The sequence below is a fragment of the Lithobates pipiens genome, unplaced genomic scaffold (assembly GCF_037356315.1).
Source record: "Lithobates pipiens isolate NorthernLeopardFrog02 unplaced genomic scaffold, aLitPip1_a1.2 Scaffold_8, whole genome shotgun sequence".
In the NCBI taxonomy this organism is placed as follows: Eukaryota; Metazoa; Chordata; class Amphibia; order Anura; family Ranidae; genus Lithobates; species Lithobates pipiens.
This window is the reverse complement of record NW_027507903.1, coordinates 178,064,114-178,087,321: the sequence shown is the minus strand read 5'-3', so window position 1 is coordinate 178,087,321 and position 23,208 is coordinate 178,064,114. Positions and strand designations below refer to the sequence as shown.

General features: G+C 44.3%; 1 protein-coding gene across 1 annotated transcript in view; it reads left to right on the top strand.

Moving 5' to 3' along the window:
- The window catches only part of LOC143963622 (chloride anion exchanger-like), a 129,012-nt gene that overhangs the window by 8,320 nt on the left and 97,484 nt on the right, over positions 1 to 23,208 (top strand). The window contains exon 2 of the mRNA XM_077473307.1: positions 13,366 to 13,581. Within this exon, the coding sequence (XP_077329433.1) occupies positions 13,433 to 13,581 (149 nt within the window). The 5' untranslated portion in view covers positions 13,366 to 13,432. The remainder of the gene's footprint in view (positions 1 to 13,365; positions 13,582 to 23,208) is intronic.

The following is a 23,208-nucleotide window of genomic DNA, read 5'->3' as shown; positions in this document are numbered from 1 at the left end:
GAGTGGGGAGGAGGAGAGCAGTGGGGGGGTGGAGAGCACTGGGGGGAGTGGAGCACACTGGGGGGGAGAACAGGGGGGAGAACACTGGGGGGAGTGGAGAGGATGGGGAGCACTGGAGGGGTGAAGAGCACTGGGGGGAGTGGATAGCACTGGGATGGTGGCTAGAGAAGGATGGGGAGAACTGGAGAGCAGGTTGGGGGGAGTGGAGAGCACTGGGGGGGGGGAGAACAAGGGGGAGCACTAGGGGGGAAGACCAGGGGGGCACTGGGGGGAGTGAAGAGCACTGAGAGGGGTGGAAAACAGGGGGTAGAGCACTGGGGGAGTGGAGAGCACTGGGGGGAGGGGAAGAACAGGGGGAGAGCAGAGCACTATGGTGGAGCACTGGGGGGAGTGGGGAGCACTAGGGGGAGAACAGGGGGGAGCACAGAGCACTGGGGGGTAGAAGAGGGGGGGAGAGCACTGGGGGGAGTGAAGAGCACTGGGGGGAGCATTGGGAGGGGTGGAGAGCACTGGGGGGAGAGCACTAGGAGGGGTTGAGAGCAATGGGGGGGAGTGTAGCGCACTGGGGGAGCACAGGGGGGTGAAGAGCACTGGGGGGGGGGAAGCACTGGGGGGTGGATAGCACTGGGATGGTGGCTAGAGAAGGATGGGGAGAACTGGAGAGGGGGGCAGAAAGAACAGGGGTGGAGAAAACTGTGGGGGAGGGGGCTGGAGAGTGTGGTGGGGGAGGCGAGCCCTGGGGGGGCAGGGAGCACAAGGTGAACTGGGGGGGCAGTAAAAAAAGTTGGATAGGAGGATCGGCAGGGGGGATATATATAGAGGAAATGAGCCTTCTATATTGCTTCATGCAGCCGCTGAATACTTGATTCTCCTCCTCTCCCTCCTGCAAGCATTCAGCGGCTGCATGGAGGAATATAGAAGGCTCATCTCCTCTATATACAGCCCCCCGGCGATCCTCCTATCCAGGCACACACGGCTGGCTGTATAGGCGGCATCTCCTCCTCTTGATCACAGTGCTGGCTGGCTCTGTGTTCGGCGGCCACTCTGTAACATGGCCCCGCCCCCCCAGACCGTCTCGTGTGATAGGCGGAACATTGATTCTCTCTACTATCACACAAGCTGGTCTGAGGGGGCGGGGCCGTGTCACAGCGCAGCCGCCGAACACAGAGCCAGCCAGCGCTGAGATCCGCAGGAGAGGGTGGAGGATGCAGCCGCAAACCAAAAGTGGTCCCTGGGCACAGTGGCTGCGTTTGAGGACACAGAGGCTTTTATTTGTATTTTTTTCAGTACTTTGCCCCCCCCCCCCAAAAAAACTGCAAAAACAAATAAAATAAAAAGACTCTTTTCAGCTGCAAAAAATTAGAGAGAGAGAGACAGAGAGAGTGGCTGCGTTTGACGGGCACGGTGGCTGCGTTTGACGGGCACGGTGGCTGCGTTTGACGGGCACGGTGGCTGCGTTTGACGGGCACAGTGGCTGCATTTGACGGGCACAGTGGCTGTGTTTGACGGGCACAGTGGCTGTGTTTGATGGGCACGGTGGCTGCCTTTGGCACAGTGGCTGTGTTTGATGGGCACGGTGGCTGCGTTTGAGGGCACGGTGGCTGCCTTTGAGGGCACGGTGGCTGCGTTTGAGGGCACGGTGGCTGCGTTTGAGGGCACGGTGGCTGCGTTTGATGGGCACGGTGGCTGCGTTTGACGGGCACTGTGGCTGCGTTTGACGGGCACAGTGGCTGCCTTTGGCACAGTGGCTGTGTTTGATGGGCACAGTGGCTGCGTTTGAGGGCACAGTGGCTGCGTTTGAGGGCACAGTGGCTGCGTTTGAGGGCACAGTGGCTGCGTTTGACGGGCACAGTGGCTGCGTTTGACAGGCACAGTGGCTGCGTTTGACGGGCACAGTGGCTGCGTTTGACAGGCACAGTGGCTGCGTTTGACGGGCACAGTGGCTGTGTTTGATGGGCACGGTGGCTGCCTTTGGCACAGTGGCTGCGTTTGAGGGCACGGTGGCTGCGTTTGAGGGCACGGTGGCTGCGTTTGACAGGCACGGTGGCTGCGTTTGACTGGCACAGCGGCTGCGTTTGACTGGCACAGCGGCTGCGTTTGGCACAGCGACTGCGTTTGAAGGGCACAGCGACTGCGTTTGACTGGCACAGCGACTGCGTTTGACTGGCACAGCGACTGCGTTTGAAGGGCACAGCGACTGCGTTTGAAGGGCACAGCGACTGCGTTTGAAGGGCACAGTGGCTGCATTTGGCACAGTGTCTGGGTTTTATGGGTACAGTGGTGGCAATTGATGTTTTATTTTTTTTTAGTACTTTGCGCCCCCCACCCCCCAAAAAAAACTACAAAAACAAATAAAAAATAACACTCTTTTTTTACTTGCAAAAAATGAGAGAGAGACAGAGACAGACACAGAGAGAGAGAGAGAGACAGACAGACACACAGAGAGACAAACAGAGACAGACACAGACACACACAAAGAGAGAGAGAGACAGACACACACAGAGAGAGACAGACAGAGACAGAAACAGACAGACACAGAGAGAGACAGAGAGAGACACAGTGAGAGGCAGAGAGAGAGAGAGCTCAGCGGGGTACCTTAATTCTTCTGATCCACAGTCCTCTCCTCGTGCAGTCTAGGGGGCGGGCCGAATGGAAGCAGGAGAAATCTGCTGTGCTGGCGCCGCACGGGCCGAAATTCAGTTAGAAGTCAGCGTCCTCATGCTCCTCCCCTCACCCAGGCATATCAGTGGGCGGAGGCGGAGCCAGATCAAAAGAGGCAGCACACTAGCACAGGCATACACACTTACACAGGCAGTGCATAGCAAAGAGCGGCGGCCGCCGCTGCAGTTTATTTTGCTGAAGCCAGCCAGCCCAGAGAGAAAAGCGGCCCAGGGCACTGAGTGCAGACAGCCTACCGGGAAATTTCCCGGTAACCCGGTAGGCCAGTCCGGCCCTGGCCTAGAATAAGGCTTAACTATAGTTACTGTAAATATCTCCTAAACATACGCCATTTAGGAGATATTTACTGATGATGTAATCAGCACATGCACTGTGAAGAAACCCCCCCCCCCCATAATTGCAATGATATGCACCTGACAAACCAGTGCAGAAAAATTACTCTTTGGGTGTCAGGGGCACCTTCTCACTGTAACCCTATAGAGGTGCTCTTGATGAAGGCAAAAAAAATGCAGTGATATGCACCTGTCAAACAGGTGCTGAAAAATTGGTCTTTGGGAGTTAATTGTGCCTATGAAACCTATACCAAAACCATTCTTCCAGATGGAATGATTGAACACCCTCAAAGCTAGGCAGCCTCAAAGTCCTGCAGAGATTCCACATTTCAACAAGACTTAATCAGTGACATTGGCATCGAGGGCTTTATAGCAGGTAATCCAGGACTGCTTTTTATAAATGACTTTGTCAGTGTGAGGTGAGGAGCGCCAGTTTACAGGCATCTCCATGTTGGCATGTGACCGGCTATGATTGGACACAGCTGATCACATGGCATAGTAGCCCATTATGTGTCACTTACCTGACACAGGAGCCAACTATGTCCCCGATTTGCTTGCAGGCTGGAAGCGTCCATCTTCCTTCCGGGGTCACGGACTCCGGCTCTGTGACTGGCCGGAGTCGCGAGACGTCACTCCTGCGGGTGCGCATGGGAGCTGCCAGTCACGGCATGTCGTTTAATGAAAACGCCACGCTGTGACCCTTCTAAAGTGCACATGCGCAGAAGAAATTGTAAATATTTCCTAAACCATGTAGGTTTAGGAGATATTTGCAGCACCTACAGGTAAGCCTTAATCTAGGCTTACCTGTAGGTTAAAGTGTGTTGTAAGTGTTTACAACCACTTTAAGTGACGCACACGAAGATTATTATTGGGTCAATATAATAAGTTCATCATTAATGTGTGGCGTGAATAGTGCATGATTAGAATTTATATAGTCAATTATATTGGTCATCAAGTGACATATATATTTATATTGTTATATGGAATACCATTTGCTTTTTGCACAGGATTATAGACATTTTGCACAGTGGTGCTCTCTAGCACAGGATTTCAGCATTGCTTTTTTGCACTATTGCAATCTGTTTTTTCAGTGGAATGAATCCAGCATAGAACTGCTATTTTGCACATTATTGCTTTTTGCACAGGATTGATTGCACGGAATTGCATTTTTGCACGCATTTTCTTTTTGCACAGGATTTTTTTTTATTTTTATTTTGTTTGCTGAGTATTGTTATTGTATGTATATGTTATTTTTTTACATATTAACATAATTAGCTCCATTTTACTCATTGCAAAAGTCGTTGTGACACCATCACAGTTCATAGAGGAACTTATATGTATATTCCCTTTTCACACTGTAGTCTATTTTAGTGGCATTCACTTACCTATTTTAAATTTAGCCCATCATAGGTGCGCTGATCACTTTATATTTGTTAAACTGTCAGTAACGCACAGAACTATATGGCATTAAACTGGCAGTAATGCACACAAAACTATATAGCGTTAAACTGGCAGTGATGCACACAAAACTATATGGCGTTAATCTAGCAGTAACATACACAGAATTAAACGATGTTAAACTGGCAATAACACAATCAAATAGACAGTGTTAAACCATCACTACACTGACGTTATCTGAACTGTTCCTACTCTACCTATACACTAATGTAAAGATTACTGACACAGTCTCACTACACTACACTGAAACTATCTGAGCTGTCCCTATGCTACACTAATGTATGTATGAATGACATGGTCTCACTACACTATAGTGAAACGATCTGAACTGTCCCTACTCTAGCTGCACACTATGCAAAGCTGAATGATGGTTCTCCTTGCTACACTCAAACTATCCCTAGACTGACACTAAACTAAAATTCTACACTGACAATCGAAGCAAAATAGCACAGTATAGCACACTAACTAACTAACTGATAGCACTGAACAGAGCCCTGTTCTATCTCTCTCCATGCTGAAATCACGTTGAAAATGACTGCCATTGAAAGAATACTTTGATACTGTAGGGCGGGAATGAGCCATGATTGGATAAAGTCATGATGACAGTGTCCAATCACTCTGACAGTGCTCTGTTCCCTGATTGGCTGAAGCTTCCACTGCTTTAGCCAATCAGGGATTTCAATGCACTATTTAGCGCTGCAATTCATTGCGGTCGGTTTGGGGGGCCGAACAAATGGTCGAATTTGTGGCCCGAACTTATGCTTGGGCCAAACCATTTGCTGTTCGCCTATCCCTACTACCCAGATGTACTTTTAAATGAGCATTGGTAATAAGCTATGCATGGTTTGAGATTACCAGGTCCAGCAGAGCATCATTCCTAGTCGTGGCCTCTATAAAGGGGACCATAAAATAGTTCTGTAATTATCTTGCCCTTCAACCACCTCAATACCAGGCACTTATACCCCCTTCCTGCCCAAGCCAATTTTCAGCTTTCAGCGCTGTCGCTGTTTAAATGACAAGTGCAGTCATGCTACACTGTACCCAAACAGAATTTTTATAATTGTGTTCCCACAAATAGAGCTTTCTTTTGGTGGTATTTGATAACCTCTGAATTTGTTTTTTAATTCTATACAAATAATAAAAAAAAAACTTTGGAAAAAAAAAAGTTTTTCTTTTGTTTCTGTTATAAAATGTTCTAAATAAGTATGTTTTCTCCTTCACTGATGAGCACTGATAATGCGGCACTGATGGCCACTTATAAGGTGGCAACAATGTGGTGGCACTGATGGACACTGGCAGGCATTGATGATGGGCACTGATAGGTGGCTGATGGGAACTGGTAGGTGGCACTGATGGGTTGCACTGATATGCAGCACTGATGGGCACTGATACGCGACACTGATGGACATTGAAAGGCTGCACTGATGGGTACTTATGGGGGGCACTGATAGGTGGCACTGCTGGGCATTGATAGGTGGCACTGCTGGTCACTGATACATGGCACTGATGGGCACTGATATGCGGTCCTGATAGATTGATAGGCATCATTGATGGCACTGTCACTGGCAGGCATTGGGGGTGGGCACTGATTGGCAGCTGCCTGGGCACTGGCATTTCCCTGGTGGTCTAGGGTGGCATACGTGGTGGTCCAGGGTGGTGCCAATCCCTGGTGGTCCTATCAGCATCTTGGTGGTCCTGGGTGGGAATCCGAGGGGGGGCTGCACTGAGAAAAAATCAGCACAGACCCTCCCTGTCAGGACAGCAGCCGATCGGCTCTCTTCTACTCGCGTCTGATCAGCGGCTCTTCCTGTTTACATCGTGATCAGCCGTGATTGGATGTAAGGATCTGAGTCTCCACCTACCTCATTAACACTGAGAAGTCAGTAACAAACTTCAATGATAATTTTTGTAGTTACCCATGTAAAGTTCCAGCCATAATGCATTCGATTTATCACACTCTCCAACAGCACCTGTCTCGAGGAGCAGAATGGGGCCTGGCCAGTCCCTATCCAAGCGGGAAGGCTTCCAGGAAGAATAGCATATCCCTGCACTTTCCCTACCCATCTGAAACCTCTCGCCGATGGGGAGTTGACATATTAATTTATTAATTTTTAACCCGCTGGTTAAACAAAGAGAAAATTATTAATGTATGGCCATCCTAGCAAGTACATCGAAATTAAATCTTGACACTTGACAGCTACAAAAATAGCACAATTTCTTGCCTAAATCTGCAGGTAAAGCACTAAAAGGTACAAATATGACTCACAAGGCATTCCAAAGGTTACATCTGGGTGTGAACACATAACCTCGCCAGCGCCGGCATCTTCTTCCCAGTTCCTTCTGTGTGCCGATCTAAGGACATCTTCATTGGCTGTCACAGGATTCAGTTGACCCATTGTACACACTATAGAAGAATGCAAGCATTTTTCCTCTGCAATAAATAGCTTCCCTGCTCTTTTTTGTATGATGCCTTTAGTTCCGCTTTGGAGTAAAAGCCTCAGCATTGATTCAAAACAGAGAGGGCATGAGCAAGAGATAAATATTTTTTCCTGTCCTTGCAAATACTGTTCTGGTTCTAATCATGGACCTATGAGAGAAGGGGGTGCACATCTAGTCTTCTATAAACATATTTTCCAGTCCTGGTAACAAAAACTATTATAACTTACTAAAGCAGCTTTTCTCAAACTTTTTACCTCAGAGGAACCCTTGAAATCATTTTCAGGTCTTGCTAAAACCAATACCTCAAGGGTCAATGGAAAAATCACACCCAGGTGACAACCGTCAGAGGGGTGACACCAGGGTTGGTACAAGGGCGGGGCCAAGCAGCCACCCCCTGGGCACTATGTTGGCGTTTCACGGTTCCACACGGTTTCACTCCTGTCACAAAGAGCAGCTACCGACACTTGCTGGAGAGAGGATTAGGCTTCTCCTTCCTCCAGCTTTCAAGGGGTGATAGACAGCTGCCACTGAGACTGGGAACTCATCTCAGTCTCAATGCGGCACTGAGGCCGCGTACACACGCGGGGACTGTTCGCCCAACTTTGTCCGCTGAACAGTGTTTCGGCGGACAGTCTGCCCGTGTGTGGGCTTTCAGCGGACAGTTTCAGCGAACAGTCTGCTGAACAAAGTTTTTCGGAAATTCCGAAAAACTGTCCGCTGAAACTTGGTTTCAGCGAACAGTCCCCTCGTGTGCAGGCTTGTTCGTCAAACTAAGTTCCGCGCATGCTCAGAAAGGATTTACACGCCGAAAGTTGTAATGCAGTGTATAGGACGTCGTATTTTCCGTCCCGTCGTACGTGCCGTTCACGTCATCGCGCACGGTTTCAGCAAACTGTTCGTTCGTCATGTGTGGGCAAGTCCGTCCATGCTAATTTTGAGCGGACTGTTCGCTGAAACTGTTTGACGGACAAAGTTGAGCGAACAGTCCCCGCGTGTGTACGCGGCCTAAGAAGTTAAGGCAGGGTTTCCTTCCTCTCTCTCCTCTTGTCATGTGACTTATCACATGCATGGAGACTTCACAACTTATGCAGAACATATTACTAATGTTCAGATAAAGGAACACCTGGGTAGCAGTGACCATAACATGATTTCATTTGATGTTAGCTGTAAGCAAAAATCACATACGGGGAAGATAAAAACACCTAATTTCAAGAGAGCAAATTTTACAAGGATGAGGGCTGCTCTCCAGGACTTAGACTGGGAGGGAATACTGGCATCAATGGGCACAGAACAGAAATGGAAATTCTTCAAAAAGACTGTTTGTGATCTCACGGCAAAGTATATTCCCATGGGCAATAAGTTTAACCACTTTCAGACCGGACCAATTTGCTGGTCAAAGACCAGACCACTTTTTGCGATTCGGCACTGCGTCGTTTAACTGACAATTGTGCGGTCGTGCGACGTGGCTCCCAAACATAATTGACGTCCTTTTTTTCCCACAAATAGAGCTTTCTTTTGGTGGATTTTTTGCGCTATAAACAAAAATAGAGCGACAATTTTTAAAAAAACGCATTATTTTTTACTTTTTGTTATAATAAATATCCCCCAAAAATATATAAAAAAACATTTTTTTCCCTCAATTTAGGCCGATACGTATTCTTCTACATATTTTTGGTAAAAAAAATCGCAATAAGCGATTATTGATTGGTTTTGCGCAAAAGTTATAGCGTTTACAAAATAGGAATAGTTTTATAGCATTTTTATTAATAATTTTTCATTATTTTTTTTTACTAGTAATGGCGGCGATCTGCGATTTTTATTGTGACTGCGACATTGTCGGGGACCCATCGGACATTTTTGACACATTTTTGGGACCATTGTCATTTATACAGTAATCACTGCTATATAAATGCAGTGATTCCTGTGTAAATGACACTGGCAGTGAAAGGGTTAACCAGTGGGTGGCAGTGTAGGGGTTAAGTGTTTCTAGGGGTGTGTTACTAACTGTGGGGGGGTTGGGCTTTCATTTAGTGTACACTGATCTCTGCTCCAATCACTTAGAGCAGAGATCAGCGTCACTAGTTGCTAGGCAGAATGGAAAAATGTTGTTTACACAGCATTTCCTCCATTCGGCCGCTCCGTGAGACGATCGCGGGGATGCCCGCGGCGATCGAGTCCACGGGTCCCGCGACCGGACTCACGGGGGTCCCGACCAGCGCGGGAGCGCCCCGCCGGCGGCGCGCTCCCGATGGCAGGGCGGCATCGAATATTGGACGTACCTGTACGCCAATATGCCTGCCCGTGCCATTCTGTCGACGTATATCGTCGTGCGCTGGTCGGGAAGTGGTTAAAAGGCTAAAAATAAAACCGATGTGGCTCACGGCCAAAGTTAAAAAAGCTATAAACTATAAAAAAGAGCTTTTAAAAAATATAAAAATGAGGCAACGCTAGTGTCATTTAAATGTTACAAAGAATATAACAGAATATGTAAAAAGGAAATCAAGGACGCAAAAATTCAAAATGAAAGACAGATTGCAAAAGATAGTTGGACAAACCCCAAAAAATTCTTCAAATATATTAATAGTAAAAAGGTCAAGTCTGAGCATATAGGCCCCTTACAAAATAATCTGGAGTGGGTGACTGGGGACAAAGAGAAGGATAACTTATTAAATACTTTCTTCAGATCTGTGTATACAAAGGAGCATGAGGGAGCTCATGTCTATAATGGGGGTGGTAGTGACGCAGCCCCAAATCCACAATGGCTCAAAAGTGATATGGTCCAGAAATATTTGGACAGAATTAAGGTGGATAAAGCACCTGGACCTGATGGCATCCACCCACGGATCCTAAAAGAATTGAGCTCTGTAATTTCAAAGCCATTGTATCTAATTTTTTAAGGACTTATTAATAACAGGAATAGTACCACTGGATTGGCGCACAGCCAATGTGGTGCCTATATTTAAAAAGGGAACAAAGTCTTTACCAAGTAACTATAGACCTATTAGTTTAACTTCTATAGTTGGGAAGATACTGGAGGGATTAATAAAAGACCACATAGACGAGTTCTTGCAGAAAAAAAATATTTTAAGCAACAGACAGCATGGATTCATGAAAGACCGAAGTTGTCAGACAAACCTGATTTCTTTTTATGAGGTAGTAAGTAAAACCTTGGACAGAGGGGTGGCGGTGGACGTGGTATACTTGGATTTTGCGAAAGCGTTCGATACAGTTCCGCACACACGGCTCATGTGTAAGGTAAAGTCTACAGGTTTGGAATTATCAATTTGTAAATGGATAGAAAACTGGCTAAAAGACAGAATTCAGAGAGTAGTGGTTAATGATTCTTACTCTGAATGGTCTAAGGTTATCAGTTGTGTACCCCAAGGTTCAGTGCTGGGACCCTTACTTTTTAATATCTTTATAAATGATATTGGGTCTGGGATCAAAAGTAACATTTCTGTCTTTGCAGATGACACCAAGTTATGCAGTGGAATAACCTCCTTACAGGATGTCTCCAATTTACAAGCCGACCTCAATGCTCTGTCTAATTGGGCGACTATGTGGCAGATGAGGTTTAATGTTGATAAATATAAAGTTATGCACTTGGGGGCTAAGAATATGCATGCATCATACATGCTAGGGGGAGTACAACTGGGGGAATCCATAATGGAGAAGGATCTGGGGGTTTTGGTAGATCATAAGCTCAATAATAGCAGGCAATGCCAAGCTGCGGTTTCCAAAGCGAGCAAAGTCCTTTCCTGTATTAAGAAAGGTATGGACTCCAGAGAGACAGATATCATTTTGCCCATGTTCAAATCATTAGTAAGACCTCATCTGGAATATGCCGTTCAGTTTTGGGCACCAGTTCTCAAAAAGGATATCGGGGAACTGGAGAAAGTACAGAGAAGGGCAACCAAACTGATAAGAGGCATGGAGGAATTCAGCTATGAGGAAAGATTAGAGGAACTGAATTTATTCTCTCTTGATAAGAGGAGATTAAGGGGGATATGATCGACATGTACAAATATATAAGGGGTCCATATAGTAAACTTGGTGTTGAGTTATTCACTTTACAGTCAACAAAGAGGACAAGGGGGCACTCTTTACGTCTAGAGGAAAAGAGATTTCATCTCCAAATACGGAAAGGTTTCTTCACAGTAAGAGCTGTGAAAATGTGGAATAGACTCCCTGCAGAGGTGGTTCTGGCCAGCTCAGTGGATTGCTTTAAGAAGGGCCTGGATTATTTCCTAAGTGAACATAATATAACTGGGTACTAAAATTTATAGGTAAAGTTGATCCGGGGAAAATCCGATTGCCTCTCGGGAGATCAGGAAGGAATTTTTTCCCCTGCTTTAGCAAATTGTATCATGCTCTGCTGGTTTTTTGCCTTCCTCTGGATCAACTGTGGGTATAGAATTGGGTATATGGGATTGTATGATATTATTATTTTATTAATTAATTTATTTATTTATTTAGTGGTTGAACTTGATGGACATGTGTCTTTTTTCAACCTGACTAACTATGTAACTATGTAACTATGATATATGGAAGCACACTGATAAGGGAACACTGATGTGAGCAGGCACTCTGATTGGAACATCTGATGTATAGGGGGACTCTGATTGGGACACCTGATGTAATGGGGGACTCTGACTGAACACCTGATGTATATGGGGACTCTGATGGGACACCCTAATGTAAAGAGGGACTTTGATTGGGACACCTGATGTAAAGGGGGCCACTCATGGGACACCTGATGTAAAGGGGGCATCTGATGGGGACACCTGATGTAAAGGAGGTCTCTGATGGGGATACCTGATATAAAGGAGGACAATTATTGGGACACCTGATGTAAAGGGGGACTCTGATGGCAACATTTGATGTAAAGGAGGACTCTGATAGGGACACCTGATGTAAAGGGGGACCCTGATGGCAACATTTGCTGTAAAGGAGGACTCTGATAGGATTCCTAATGTAAAGGGGACTCTGATTGAGCACCTGATCTAAATGGGGAACTTTGATGAGGCCACCTGATCTAAAGGGGGAATGGAGAGACCTGATGTAAACGGGCACACCTATTGTAAAGGAGAATGCTGATGGGAACACCTTATGTAAGGGAGGACTCTGATTGGGACACCTGATGTAAAAGGGGACACTGATTGGGACACCGTATGTATAGGGGGACTCTGATTGGTTTCCTTATTTAAAGGGGGACACTAATGAGGGCACCTGATGTAAGGGGGGACTCTGATTTGGACTCCTGATGTAAAGGGAAACTCTGATGTGGGCACCTAATGTAAAGGGGGACTCTGATAAGGACACTTTATGTTAATTGTTTTTATTTTCTTTAACTTGAAATGTTGATGTGATTGTCCTACTTTAATGTTTTATTAGAGAGAAATTTGGAACTCAGCAATTTTTAGCAACCAGACCTCTTTGAATTTGAATTTATTCTCACTTTCCTAGGTAAACATTTGTGCATTGCTGGAATGTGTGCAAAATTGCATGCATTCCTGCAATACACAAACACACATAGCCCTTTTACAGATGTGCATTGGTGCTGTTAATTCTTAATGGCACATAATGTGCCTTGCTTTTTGCGCTCATTCACCTGCAGCAAACAAAGTACCATGCGTTTTAATTCAGTGTGATTCTTTAACTTTTTTTGTGTGCATTCTTCACTGTGCTATGCAAAAATATGCACACTCCATCACATCTGCAAAGGTGTGAATGAAGCCTTTTGCTCTGTGCACTGTAATTAGCTCTACCCCCTCCGCCTGGGGGGAGGGGGTGGTGGGGGGCATGGTTTGCCATCTTTGCTCTGGGCACTGAAAGACCTTGTCCTGGCACTGGGTGACACCATTAAGTATGAAGTGATATCTGACCATGATTGTGCATCCCCCATCTGTGACAGCACATGGATTGGCGCACCAATACCGACTGCATCATTTATAGGGACCAGTTTGGAGTGTGCACAGTGACGTAGTAGTAGTTAATGGCACCACTATTGCCATTCTACGCAGTGCTAGATGGGAAAAAAATATTGAGGGGGGGGTGACACCATGTATTACTGCACCAGGTGAAACCAGCCCTAGTGACCCCACTGCCTGGTTTAGAATGTCTGTACTAGATTACAAACAACATTACTTTTTAGCTGCTTCAAACACTTTTAACATTGTTTTTTTATTTTATTTTTATCGGGTATGTGGTAGAAAACAGGTATCTTGCCCAAGGATACACCTTCTACAACAGGGTATAACATTTGGCTGATTCTATCAACTTGATCCACAATGATTTCAATAGCTGTTTCGTTTTTTTCAAACCACTTGTAGTTCTGGGCAATATCTTACAAGACTTGAAAAATGTGCCAGAAATCCTGGCTTGAGCTTTGTATTGAATATCCTGCCAAGATCCTTCAGCTGGTTATCTTAATATATTCATGTTTTTTATTTTTCAGATCAGGTCAAGACTTACATTTTCTAAAAATTATAACTGTTTCAGGCTCCCTTAAGCCTTTTTTTCAAATGGAAACACATGAACAGGACGCAAAGAAAATGGAGAATAAATACTTGGTGTCCAGACCTATTTATTCTGAAGATTCCTTCAGTGCTCATCATGAAATAGTAGAAAGAGATCACACCACAGCAGTGGATCACCTAAAACGATTATGTGGGTAAGCAGAAAAACATTTACAAGTACAGCACATGTATTTGATTAGCTTACCCAGTACTTTGGCTCTTAATTAAGCCACATTTGTCATTAGCCTTAGTCATTAGTATTTCTAAGAAAGAATCTGGCAGCAAACTGCTTGCATTTCCAGGAAATCCAAGTTATCTTCTTTTATCCAGTAGCAGGGGCGTAGATAAGGGGGGAGGGTGGGCTCAGGGGTTTTCACCCCCCCCCCCCCCCCCCCGAGCATCCTGGCAAAATGTGTGCCTGCTGTTTAGCCTCAGCATCAGCACAGTAGAAGGAATCAGAGTTTCAGAGTGCAACAGCCAGCCCCCCTTCTATTGTGCCCCATCCCCTCAGTTAGGGGGCCCCCTGAAAAGCATGAAATTATTGCAAGGTCTCAGATCCTGGAAATTGACGGTGCACAGTTGAGGGAACTCCTACACTCCTCCTCAAGGTATCATATGACACAGCCGAAGGGAGACTGGGGATGCAGGAGATTTCCTACATTTTCCCGTGCTGAATCTGAGGTCTGGTAAGTGGGGAGGCATGGATTTTCTGTTTTGGGAAGGAGGAAGTGAGGATTCCAGCCTGGGGGAGTTTCTTTTGGTGGGGGGTTAAGGAAAGGGGGGGGGGGCTTGCTTTTGGAGAAAGGGGGAGTTTCTTGTAGGGAAGTTTAAAGGGGGTGGTTAATGGCCGGGATTTGCTTCTGGGAGGGAGTTTATTTGGATGGAGGAAGATTTTCTTCATAATTAGGAATCTTTGCTGGGGGAGAGGGTGTTAACTGAGTGAGATATTTTTGCTTTGGAGGGTCGGTTTAGAGACAGGGGGGTTTCATTTTTGGGGGTATATTTGAGGGAGGGAGATATTTCACAGTGGCAATCTTTGCTTGGGAAGGGAGGGTTCTTAGGAGGGAGAGGGTGATTTTTTACCTTTAATTGGAATGCCAGGCTGTGGAGGGGGCAGGCGTGGCTGGCTCAGGGTCCTTGTGGCTTACTGAGAGGCTGAGTGAGCTACTGGTCCAGGCATCTGGGTGAAGCCTGTTAGGATCTTTCCACAGCCTGAACCTGCTGAGTGATGTAAGCTGACAGTGGGCTATAGCTGGCTGTCAGCTAAAAATGGGTCACAAAAGTATAGAACAAACTGCCCTCCTCCCCAGGAGAAGTATAACCAAGCGGTAAGCCATCTCTTCAGAGTGCGTGCACCGGTGACATCACTGGCTGCTTTCCATGTGAATATCTCCCCAACACCATATGTTTAGGATAGATTCACTGTACCCTCAGGTAAGCGTTATTATAGGCTTACTTGTAGGTACAAGTTCAAAAGCTGGGTTTACTACATTAAGACTGAATAAAAGCCAACCATATTGACCAGGTGCAAAGGGCACCATCCTGTTGTAGGCAGCGCACAATATTTTTTTTTTCATCTCTTAAAACATTTCATAACATTTCTTAGGACCTAACAGTTGGGGGAGGGGGGTTCCTAATGAGTTTGACCCACCAAAAAAAAAACCTCTGGCACTCTGCATGAATTTAAGCACACACATAACATTTGTACACATTTTAGGGGGTGTTTAGGGTAAAGCAATACTATGGAGCTGACACAATACATTGCTAAGTGACTAGGCTATAGGTTTATGGGCCCAGAAGAGCATGCTGGGGAGGTTAGTGAAGGCAAATACACATGAAGGACAAAAAAGGAACTTTAAAAGCTTCCAGCATGCATGAGGACAAAGGGGCACAGCATATCAATTGTGGCATATTGCAATCATGGTAATTAGGGAATGAGGAAATAAATACAATACATTAGCAAACATTACATACATGAATGTGATGTTAAAGGAGAAAACTTACCTTAATATAGTCCTTCTGCAGGACCTGTATGATGGCAGAACAGGTCTCTGGAATAATGATTCCCAGTGCCTGGGGGGAGATGCCTTTTGAGAACTTGAGGTCCTGAAGACTTCTCCCTGTCGCCAAGTACCGCAATGTGGCGATGAGCCTCTGCTCCAGAGTGATGGCTTGCCGCATGCAGGTATCCTGCCTGCTGATATAAGGGGACAGCAAAGCCAGCAGACAGTGAAAAACAGGGTCTGTCATCTGAAGATAATTCCTGAAATCATCAGGATTATTCTCCCGGACCTCACAAAGCAAAGGCATGTGCGAGAATTGGTCACGCCGGAGCAACCAATGAACTCCTCCATGAACTTCTCTTCGCCCTGTTCATGGACTGGGCTTGTGTCAGAGCTAAAAGCGCAACACCAAGCCCCCGCACAGCACAAACTCTACGATGAGTACTTACATGAAACATGGCTTCAAAATGGTCGGCTGGTCAGAACAGACAACAGAAAGCACCGATAAACAGCAAGGCCTGAAAGAACGAACTGAAAACCAGAAACAAGCAGACAATAAGCAAAGCGAATCAAAGCGTACTATACCAAGATATAGTCCGCAATTACCAACAAATGCGAACTGACTGCACGCACTGATAATCAGATACGCACCGACAAGCACAAACTGAAGAGCAGTAACGATCTGAAGCACAAATCTGAAAAGCGCGAATCGTCTTTCACCAAACTTCTACTAACACGCGATAAACACAAGATCAGCAGAAGGAGCCCAAAGGGTGCCACACGTGGTGCTGAATTTCCCTTTTCTAGTCCCATCATACGCGGTTTACGTCACCGTGTTCGTGTCGACCGGAAATTCAGACAACATTGTCCGACCGTGTGTATGCAACACCAGTTCCGGACTAAATTTGGTGATCGGAATGTCCGACCGCATGTACAAGGGCTAACAGGTTTTCTTCTAAGGTTGCCCCGAATTTGGTTCCATCCATCTTCCCATTAACTCTGACCCTGTGGAAGAAAAGCATCCCCGAAACATGATGCTGCCACCACCATGTTTCAAGGTGGGGATGGTGTGTTCAGGGTGATGTGCAGTGTTAATTTTTCCACACACATAGGGGTTGATTTACTAAAACTGGAGAGTGCAAAATTTGGTGCAGCTGTGCATAGAAACCAAGCAGCTTCCAAGTTTTATTGTCAAAGCTTAATCGAACAAGCTGAAGTTAGAAGCTGATTGGCTACCATGCGCAGCTGCACTAGATTCTGAGTGCACCAGTGTTAGTAAATCTCCCCCATAGTGTTTTGCTTTTAGGCCAAAAAGTTACATTTTGGTCTCATCTGACCAGGGCACCTTCTTACACATGTTTGCTGTGTCCCCCACATGGCTTCTCACAAACTGCAAACAGGATTTCTTATGGCTTTCTTTCAACAATGGCTTTCTTCTTGCCACTCTTCCATAAAGCCAGATTTGTGGAGTGCACGGCTAATAGTTGTCATGTCGACAGATTCTCCCACTTGAGCTGTGGATTTCTGCAGCTGCCCCAGCGTTACCATGGGCCTCTTGGCTGCTTTTATGACTACAGCTCTACTTACCCAGCATGCCAGTTTAGGTGGATGGCCATGTCTTGCTAGGTTTACAGTTGTGCCATAGTCTTTCCATTTTCAGATGATGAATTGAACAGTGCTCCAGGAGAAGGCCTGGAACACCCCAGACAGGTCAGGGATAGTTATGGAGAAGTTTAAAGCAGGGTTGTGTTAAAAAAAAAAAAATGTCCCAAGCTTTGAACATCTCTCGGAGCACTGTTCAATTCATCATCCGAAAATAGAAAGAGTATGGCACAACTGCAAACTTACCAAGACATGGCTGTTCACATAAACTGACAGGCCGGGCAAAGAGAGCATTAATCAGAGAAGCAGACAAGAGGTCCATGGTAAGCCTAGAGGAGCTGCAGAGATCCACAGCTCAGGTGGGAGAATCTCTCCACAGGAGAACTTTTAGTCGTGCATGCCACAAATCTTGCTTTTATGGAAGAGTAGCAAGAAAAAAGCCATTGTTGAAAGAAATAAGAAGTCCCATTTGCAGTTTGCAAGAAGCCATGTGGGGGACACAGCAAACACGTGGAAGAAGGTGTTCTGGTCAGATGAGCCCAAAATGGAGCATTTTGATCTAAATGCAAAACGATATGTGTGATGGAAAACTAACACTGCACATCACCCTGTACACACCATCCCCACCGTGAAACATGGCAGTGGCATCATCTTGTTGTGGGGATGCTTTTCTTCAGCTGGACAGAGTTGATGGGGAGGTGAATGGAGCCAAATACAGGGCAATCTTAGAAGAAAACCTGTTAGAGTGTGCAAAAGACATAAGACTGGGGCAGAGGTTCACCTTTCAGCAGGACATCGGCCCTAAACATACAGCCAGAGCTACAATGAAATGGTTTAGATCAAAGCATATTCATATGTTAGAATGGCCCAGTCAAAGTCCAGACCTAAATCCAAATGAGAATCTGTGGCAATACTTGAAAATTTCTGTTCACAGACGCTCTCCATCCAATCTGGCAGAGCTTGAGCTAGTTAGCAAAAGAGAATGGGCAAATTAACAGTAGTGTATATGAGAGACAGCAAGGTGCCAGCAGTTTTTAGTAGCGTTCTTTCTAAAGGAATCAGATTTTCCTTAAAAACTTAGCTGTAAGAAGTTTTAATTTACTATTATTCAATATTATGCCCAATGCCACCCTCCTCTCTGTCTTGTCCCAATATTTGAGTAATGTTTAAGGGAAGCACAGAGATCAATGAAGACTTGTATTATTTTAGCATTGTTGGGGCAGGAACTTGTGTAATAAATGATAAAACAGAGTATGCAAAGCTCATACGGGAAAACACATCTGGTATTGCGCCATTGCAATTAAAAAATAATTAACCTTTAGAATTCTTCACGCAGCAAACATGCAGTAAATAACAGAGTAACAATTATTGATAATACAAGTTTACTCTCTACCTATATCAGTTGTAAACATTTGCGTAAGCTTCATCTTGATAGCTTATGATTGCCTTCTTTACTAGAGCCTAGAAACATTGTCAGAATTCTAGCCCTTCCCATGCTACTAAAAATGTGTTTTTGTCAATTCGGCGTTTGGAGGTGTCACTTCTTGTACTGACAGGGGAGGTAAAACCTCCCCATAGTAACACAGACAGCAATAAAAATGAGACAGAGGATCTGGTGAGGGAAAAAAGTATTTGATCCCCTGCTGATTTTGTAGGTTTGCCCACTGACAACGAAATGATCAATCTTTAAATTTAATGCTAGGTTTTTTTTAACAGTGAGAGACCGAATAACAACAAAAATATCCAGAAAAAAGTTATAAATTGATTTGCATTTTAATAAGTGAAATAAGTATTTGACCTCTTCGCAAAACATGACTTAGTACTTGGTGGCAAAACCCTTGTTGGCTATCACAGAGGTCAGACTTTTTGTTGTAGTTGGCCACCAGGTTTGCACACATCTCAGGAGGGATTTTGTCCCATTCCTCTTTGCAGATCCTCTCCAAGTCATTAAGATTTAGAACCTTCAGCTCCCTCCACCTATTTTCTATGGGATTAAGGTCTAGAGACTGGCTTGGTCACTCCAGGACCTTTAATGTGCTTCTTCTTGAACCACTACTTTGTTGCCTTGGCGGTGTGTTTTGGGTCATTGTCATGCTGGAATCCACGACCCATTTTCAATACCCTGGCTGAGGGAAGGAGGCTCTCACCAAGATATGACGGTACATGGCCTCGTCCATCCTCCCTTTGATGCAGTGAAGTTGTCCTTTCCTCTTAGCAGAAAAACACTCCCCAAAGCATAACGTTTCCACCTCCATGTTTGAAAATGGGGGTGGTGCTTTTGCGATCATAGGCAGCATTCCTCCTCCTCCAAACATAGCGAGTTGAGTTGATGCCAAAGAGCTCAATTCTGGTCTCATCTGACCACAACACTTTCACCCAGTTCTCCTCTGATTCATTCAGATGTTCATTAGCAAGCTTCAGATGGGCCTGCACATGTGCTTTCTTGAGCGGGGGGACCTTACGGGCTCTGCAGGATTTCAGTCCTTCATGGCGTAGTGTGTTAACAATTGTTTTCTTGGTACATGGACTATGGTCCCAGATGCCTTAAGATCATTGACAAGATTCTCCCATGTAGTTCAGGGCTGATTCCTCACCGTTATCATGACCACTGAAACTCCACAAGGTGAGATCTTGCATGAAGCCCCAGACCAAGGGAGATTAACAGTTATTTTGTGTCTCTTCCATTTGCGAATAATCGCACCAACTGTTGTCACCCTCTCACCAAGCTGCTTGGCAATGGTCTGGCAGCCCATTCCAGCCTTAAGTAGGTCTGCAATCCTGTCCCTGACATCCTTGGACAGCTCTTTGGTCTTGACCATAGTGGAGAGATTGGAATCTGGTTGACTGATTGCTTCTGTGGATGGATGTCTTTTATACAGATAACAAGCTGACATTAGAAACACTCCTTTTTAAGAGAGTGCTCCTAATCTCAGCTTGTTACCTGTATAGAAGACACCTGGGAGCCAGAAATCTTGCTGATTGATAAGGAATCAAATACTTATTTCTCTCATTAAAATGCAAATCAATTTTGAAATGTGTTTTTCTGGATATTTTTGTTGTTATTCAGTCTCTCACTGCTAAAATAACCTACCATTAAAATTATAGACTGATCGTTTCTTAGTCAGTGGGCAAATGTACAAAATCTGAAGGGGATCAAATACTTTTTTCGTCACTGCAGTAATACAGACAGCAATAAAAATGATACAGAGGATCTAACCACATGGTATTGGGATTATTATTATTATTCAAGTTTTTTATTGCATCAATACCAGCACTTCAAAATGGATTGAGGTGGTAAAGTTACAATGCAATTCAATAAAAGAAGGACTAGAAGACCTTGATCATTAGGGCTTACAATCTAAAAGCTTCAGAGTTTTTTTGTTTTTTTTTAAGTGTCATAATATTGCATTAGGGTATATTTTGCATAATATTAAAAACATCAAAAATAAGTAGAATGTTTTGGTTGCATATTTACATTATGTACCATATCCTGTGTTGCCATAGTTTTCCACATCCACAAAATATGAATAAATTACTATAATTATCAGGGCTGCGGATGGTAATTAAAGAGGTAATTCTAAATAAAACAAGCAATGTACTGCTTAAAGAGATGTATATAAAATAAAATAAAAATTCTTTCTAACATTTAAGAGCCTAAAGTATATAAAACAAATGTAAAAAATAAATAAATCACAGCTCGCTCACAAATGATCACATTGGGCTCTGTGTCTATTTCTAGAAAAAAACATGCTAGGTGATCCTCCCAGAAACTCAGCTTGCATGTCGCTTTGATTGGGTGACATCACTTGCCACTGTTCCACTGAAATGCCAAATCAATGTGGCCACCCTTTATTTTTTAATTATTTACTAGTATTCTTTAGAGCACACATGTCAGAATAAACATCATACAGTGAAGCCGCCCATACTATGGATGGATTGGAATTTGGCCAGTTTATTTCGAATCCATGCATGGGCAGGCTGGTTGTACACAAGTTGATTGACTTGTATATGAAAAGCCTATTGAACATTTTCTGGAAACATCAATGCTACATTACCAAAAAAGCACACAAACATTACGCTGGAGTTGGCTACAGAAATAGGTTTTGCAATTGATAATCATGACAAGTGGACTTCTTTGTTAAAGCTTTTGGAAAGAAAGTTAAAGAATGTTACCCCAACATTTCATACTCCTGATATGTATCAGCTGTACCATATATTTGTGTTAAAAAGTATCCTGTTGTCTTTGTATAGCTCCTTTGTGTGAAATACCTGGCAATCCTGCCAGCCCCCTTGCTTTCCTATTTCAAACTGACCATGCTAGATATGAGAGCACATCCATCCCAGCTTGGTCAGTTTTCTGGCTGTCCTGAGAGCACAGCCTATCTCTCCTCCAGTGGTCAGATTTGTTTTAATATGCCCCACTGCATGCCATTCACTGGGAAGATCAGTGTTCTGCTGCTCCTCCACCCCTAATTCTCTACATTCCTTATTCAGCTGAGAACAGAGATTGTGGTCACCTTTAGGCTTGGTTCACACTGTAACCAGCTGCAGATCGCACAGGAACACTGTGCATTCCCATTCTCCGATTCTGGGGCGAATCAGGGCCAAATCTGAATTAGGCCCTGAAACAGATCCAAAGACACACAGTGTTTCTGTGCAGTGCGCTCCACAGCCACCCTGCAGATATGTGAACCAGCTCCATAGAGAGCCAGTCACATTCCCCTGCTATGTGAATTGGACGTGGAGTAACCCTCATCCCATTTGTATAGGTGTGAACCCAGTCTTAACCTCCCTGGCGGTATGATTAGTTCTAATTTTAGGTGCTGAAAGCGGTACAATTATTGTGCATGGAAATTTGGTGTTTTATATTGTAGGCCTGCAATTCTTAGGAATAACTCTCTTAAATCTGTTCAAACAAGAGTCTAGTAGACATCCCGGGTATGATACAATTTATAATATAATAAATAATGATAATAAATAATAATAAAAATTATTCAATAATGTAATCAAATCCAAAAACACTGAAATTTGCTCATTTGCAGAATTGTCACTGTCATTAGATTTACTGTTTGATGAAGAATTTCCCCACAAATAGCTATCGCTCAATTCTGCAAGTGATTCTAATTTATTATCGTTGTTTTCTAGTTGGTCTAAAATCACTTTTTACATAAAGGGACAGTTTTTGGTTGCTATGGGCAATCTCCAAATTCCAGGCAGAAAAAACAGTATTTATAATATAAAAGTGCATGCAGGGCACTGCACAGACCACTAGGAACAAAGGGGGTGTGTATTTTATTTTATACAGTACTGCAATCTGTAAGATTACAGCACTGTATGTGTTTTGTGTGTTTTAACTTTTTTGAATTTGGCGCCGATCTCCGCTCCCGTGTGTCGTAACGTCGCAGGGAACGGAGCTCGGCGGCACTCGGGCACTGTGTGAATCGAGCGGAGGACATCGCTGGATCCAGGGGACAAGGTAAGTAACATCTCCCTGTATCCTCCCTGTATCCAGCGATGCAATCCCGAATCTGGCTCGGGGTTACCGCTCGTGGTACTGAAATCTCAGTCCGAGCCAGACTTGGGATCACCGCTAGGGAGGTTAAAAAACAAAAAAGGTATTCATAATGTTTTTTTAGACATATACAGGAGTATTTTGTCTTTAATTTCTATTTTAAATGGAATGAATTGTTTGTATATATACTGTATATACAGTATATACACTATATTGTCAAAAGTATTGGGACACCCGACTTTACATGCACATGAACTTTAACCATCGCACTATAGTGCATTTTCACCCCCTTCCTGCCCAAGCCATTTTTCAGCTTTCAATGTTGTCACACTTTGAATGACAATTGCGCGGTCATAACACACTGTACCCAGATGAAATTGTTTTTTTGTTCCCACAAATAGACCTTTCTTTTGGTGGTATTTGATCACCTCTGCGGTTTAAATTTTTTGAGCTATAAACAAAAGAATATACAAGTTTGAAAAAAAAAAAAATATTTTTTACTTTTTGCTATAATAAACATCCAATTTTTTCCTCAGTTTAGGACGATACATATTCTTCTACACATTTTTGTTAAAAATAATCGCAATAAGCATATATTGATTGGTTTGCGCAAAAGTCATAGCGCCTACAGAATAGAGGATAGATTTATAGCATTTTTATTATTA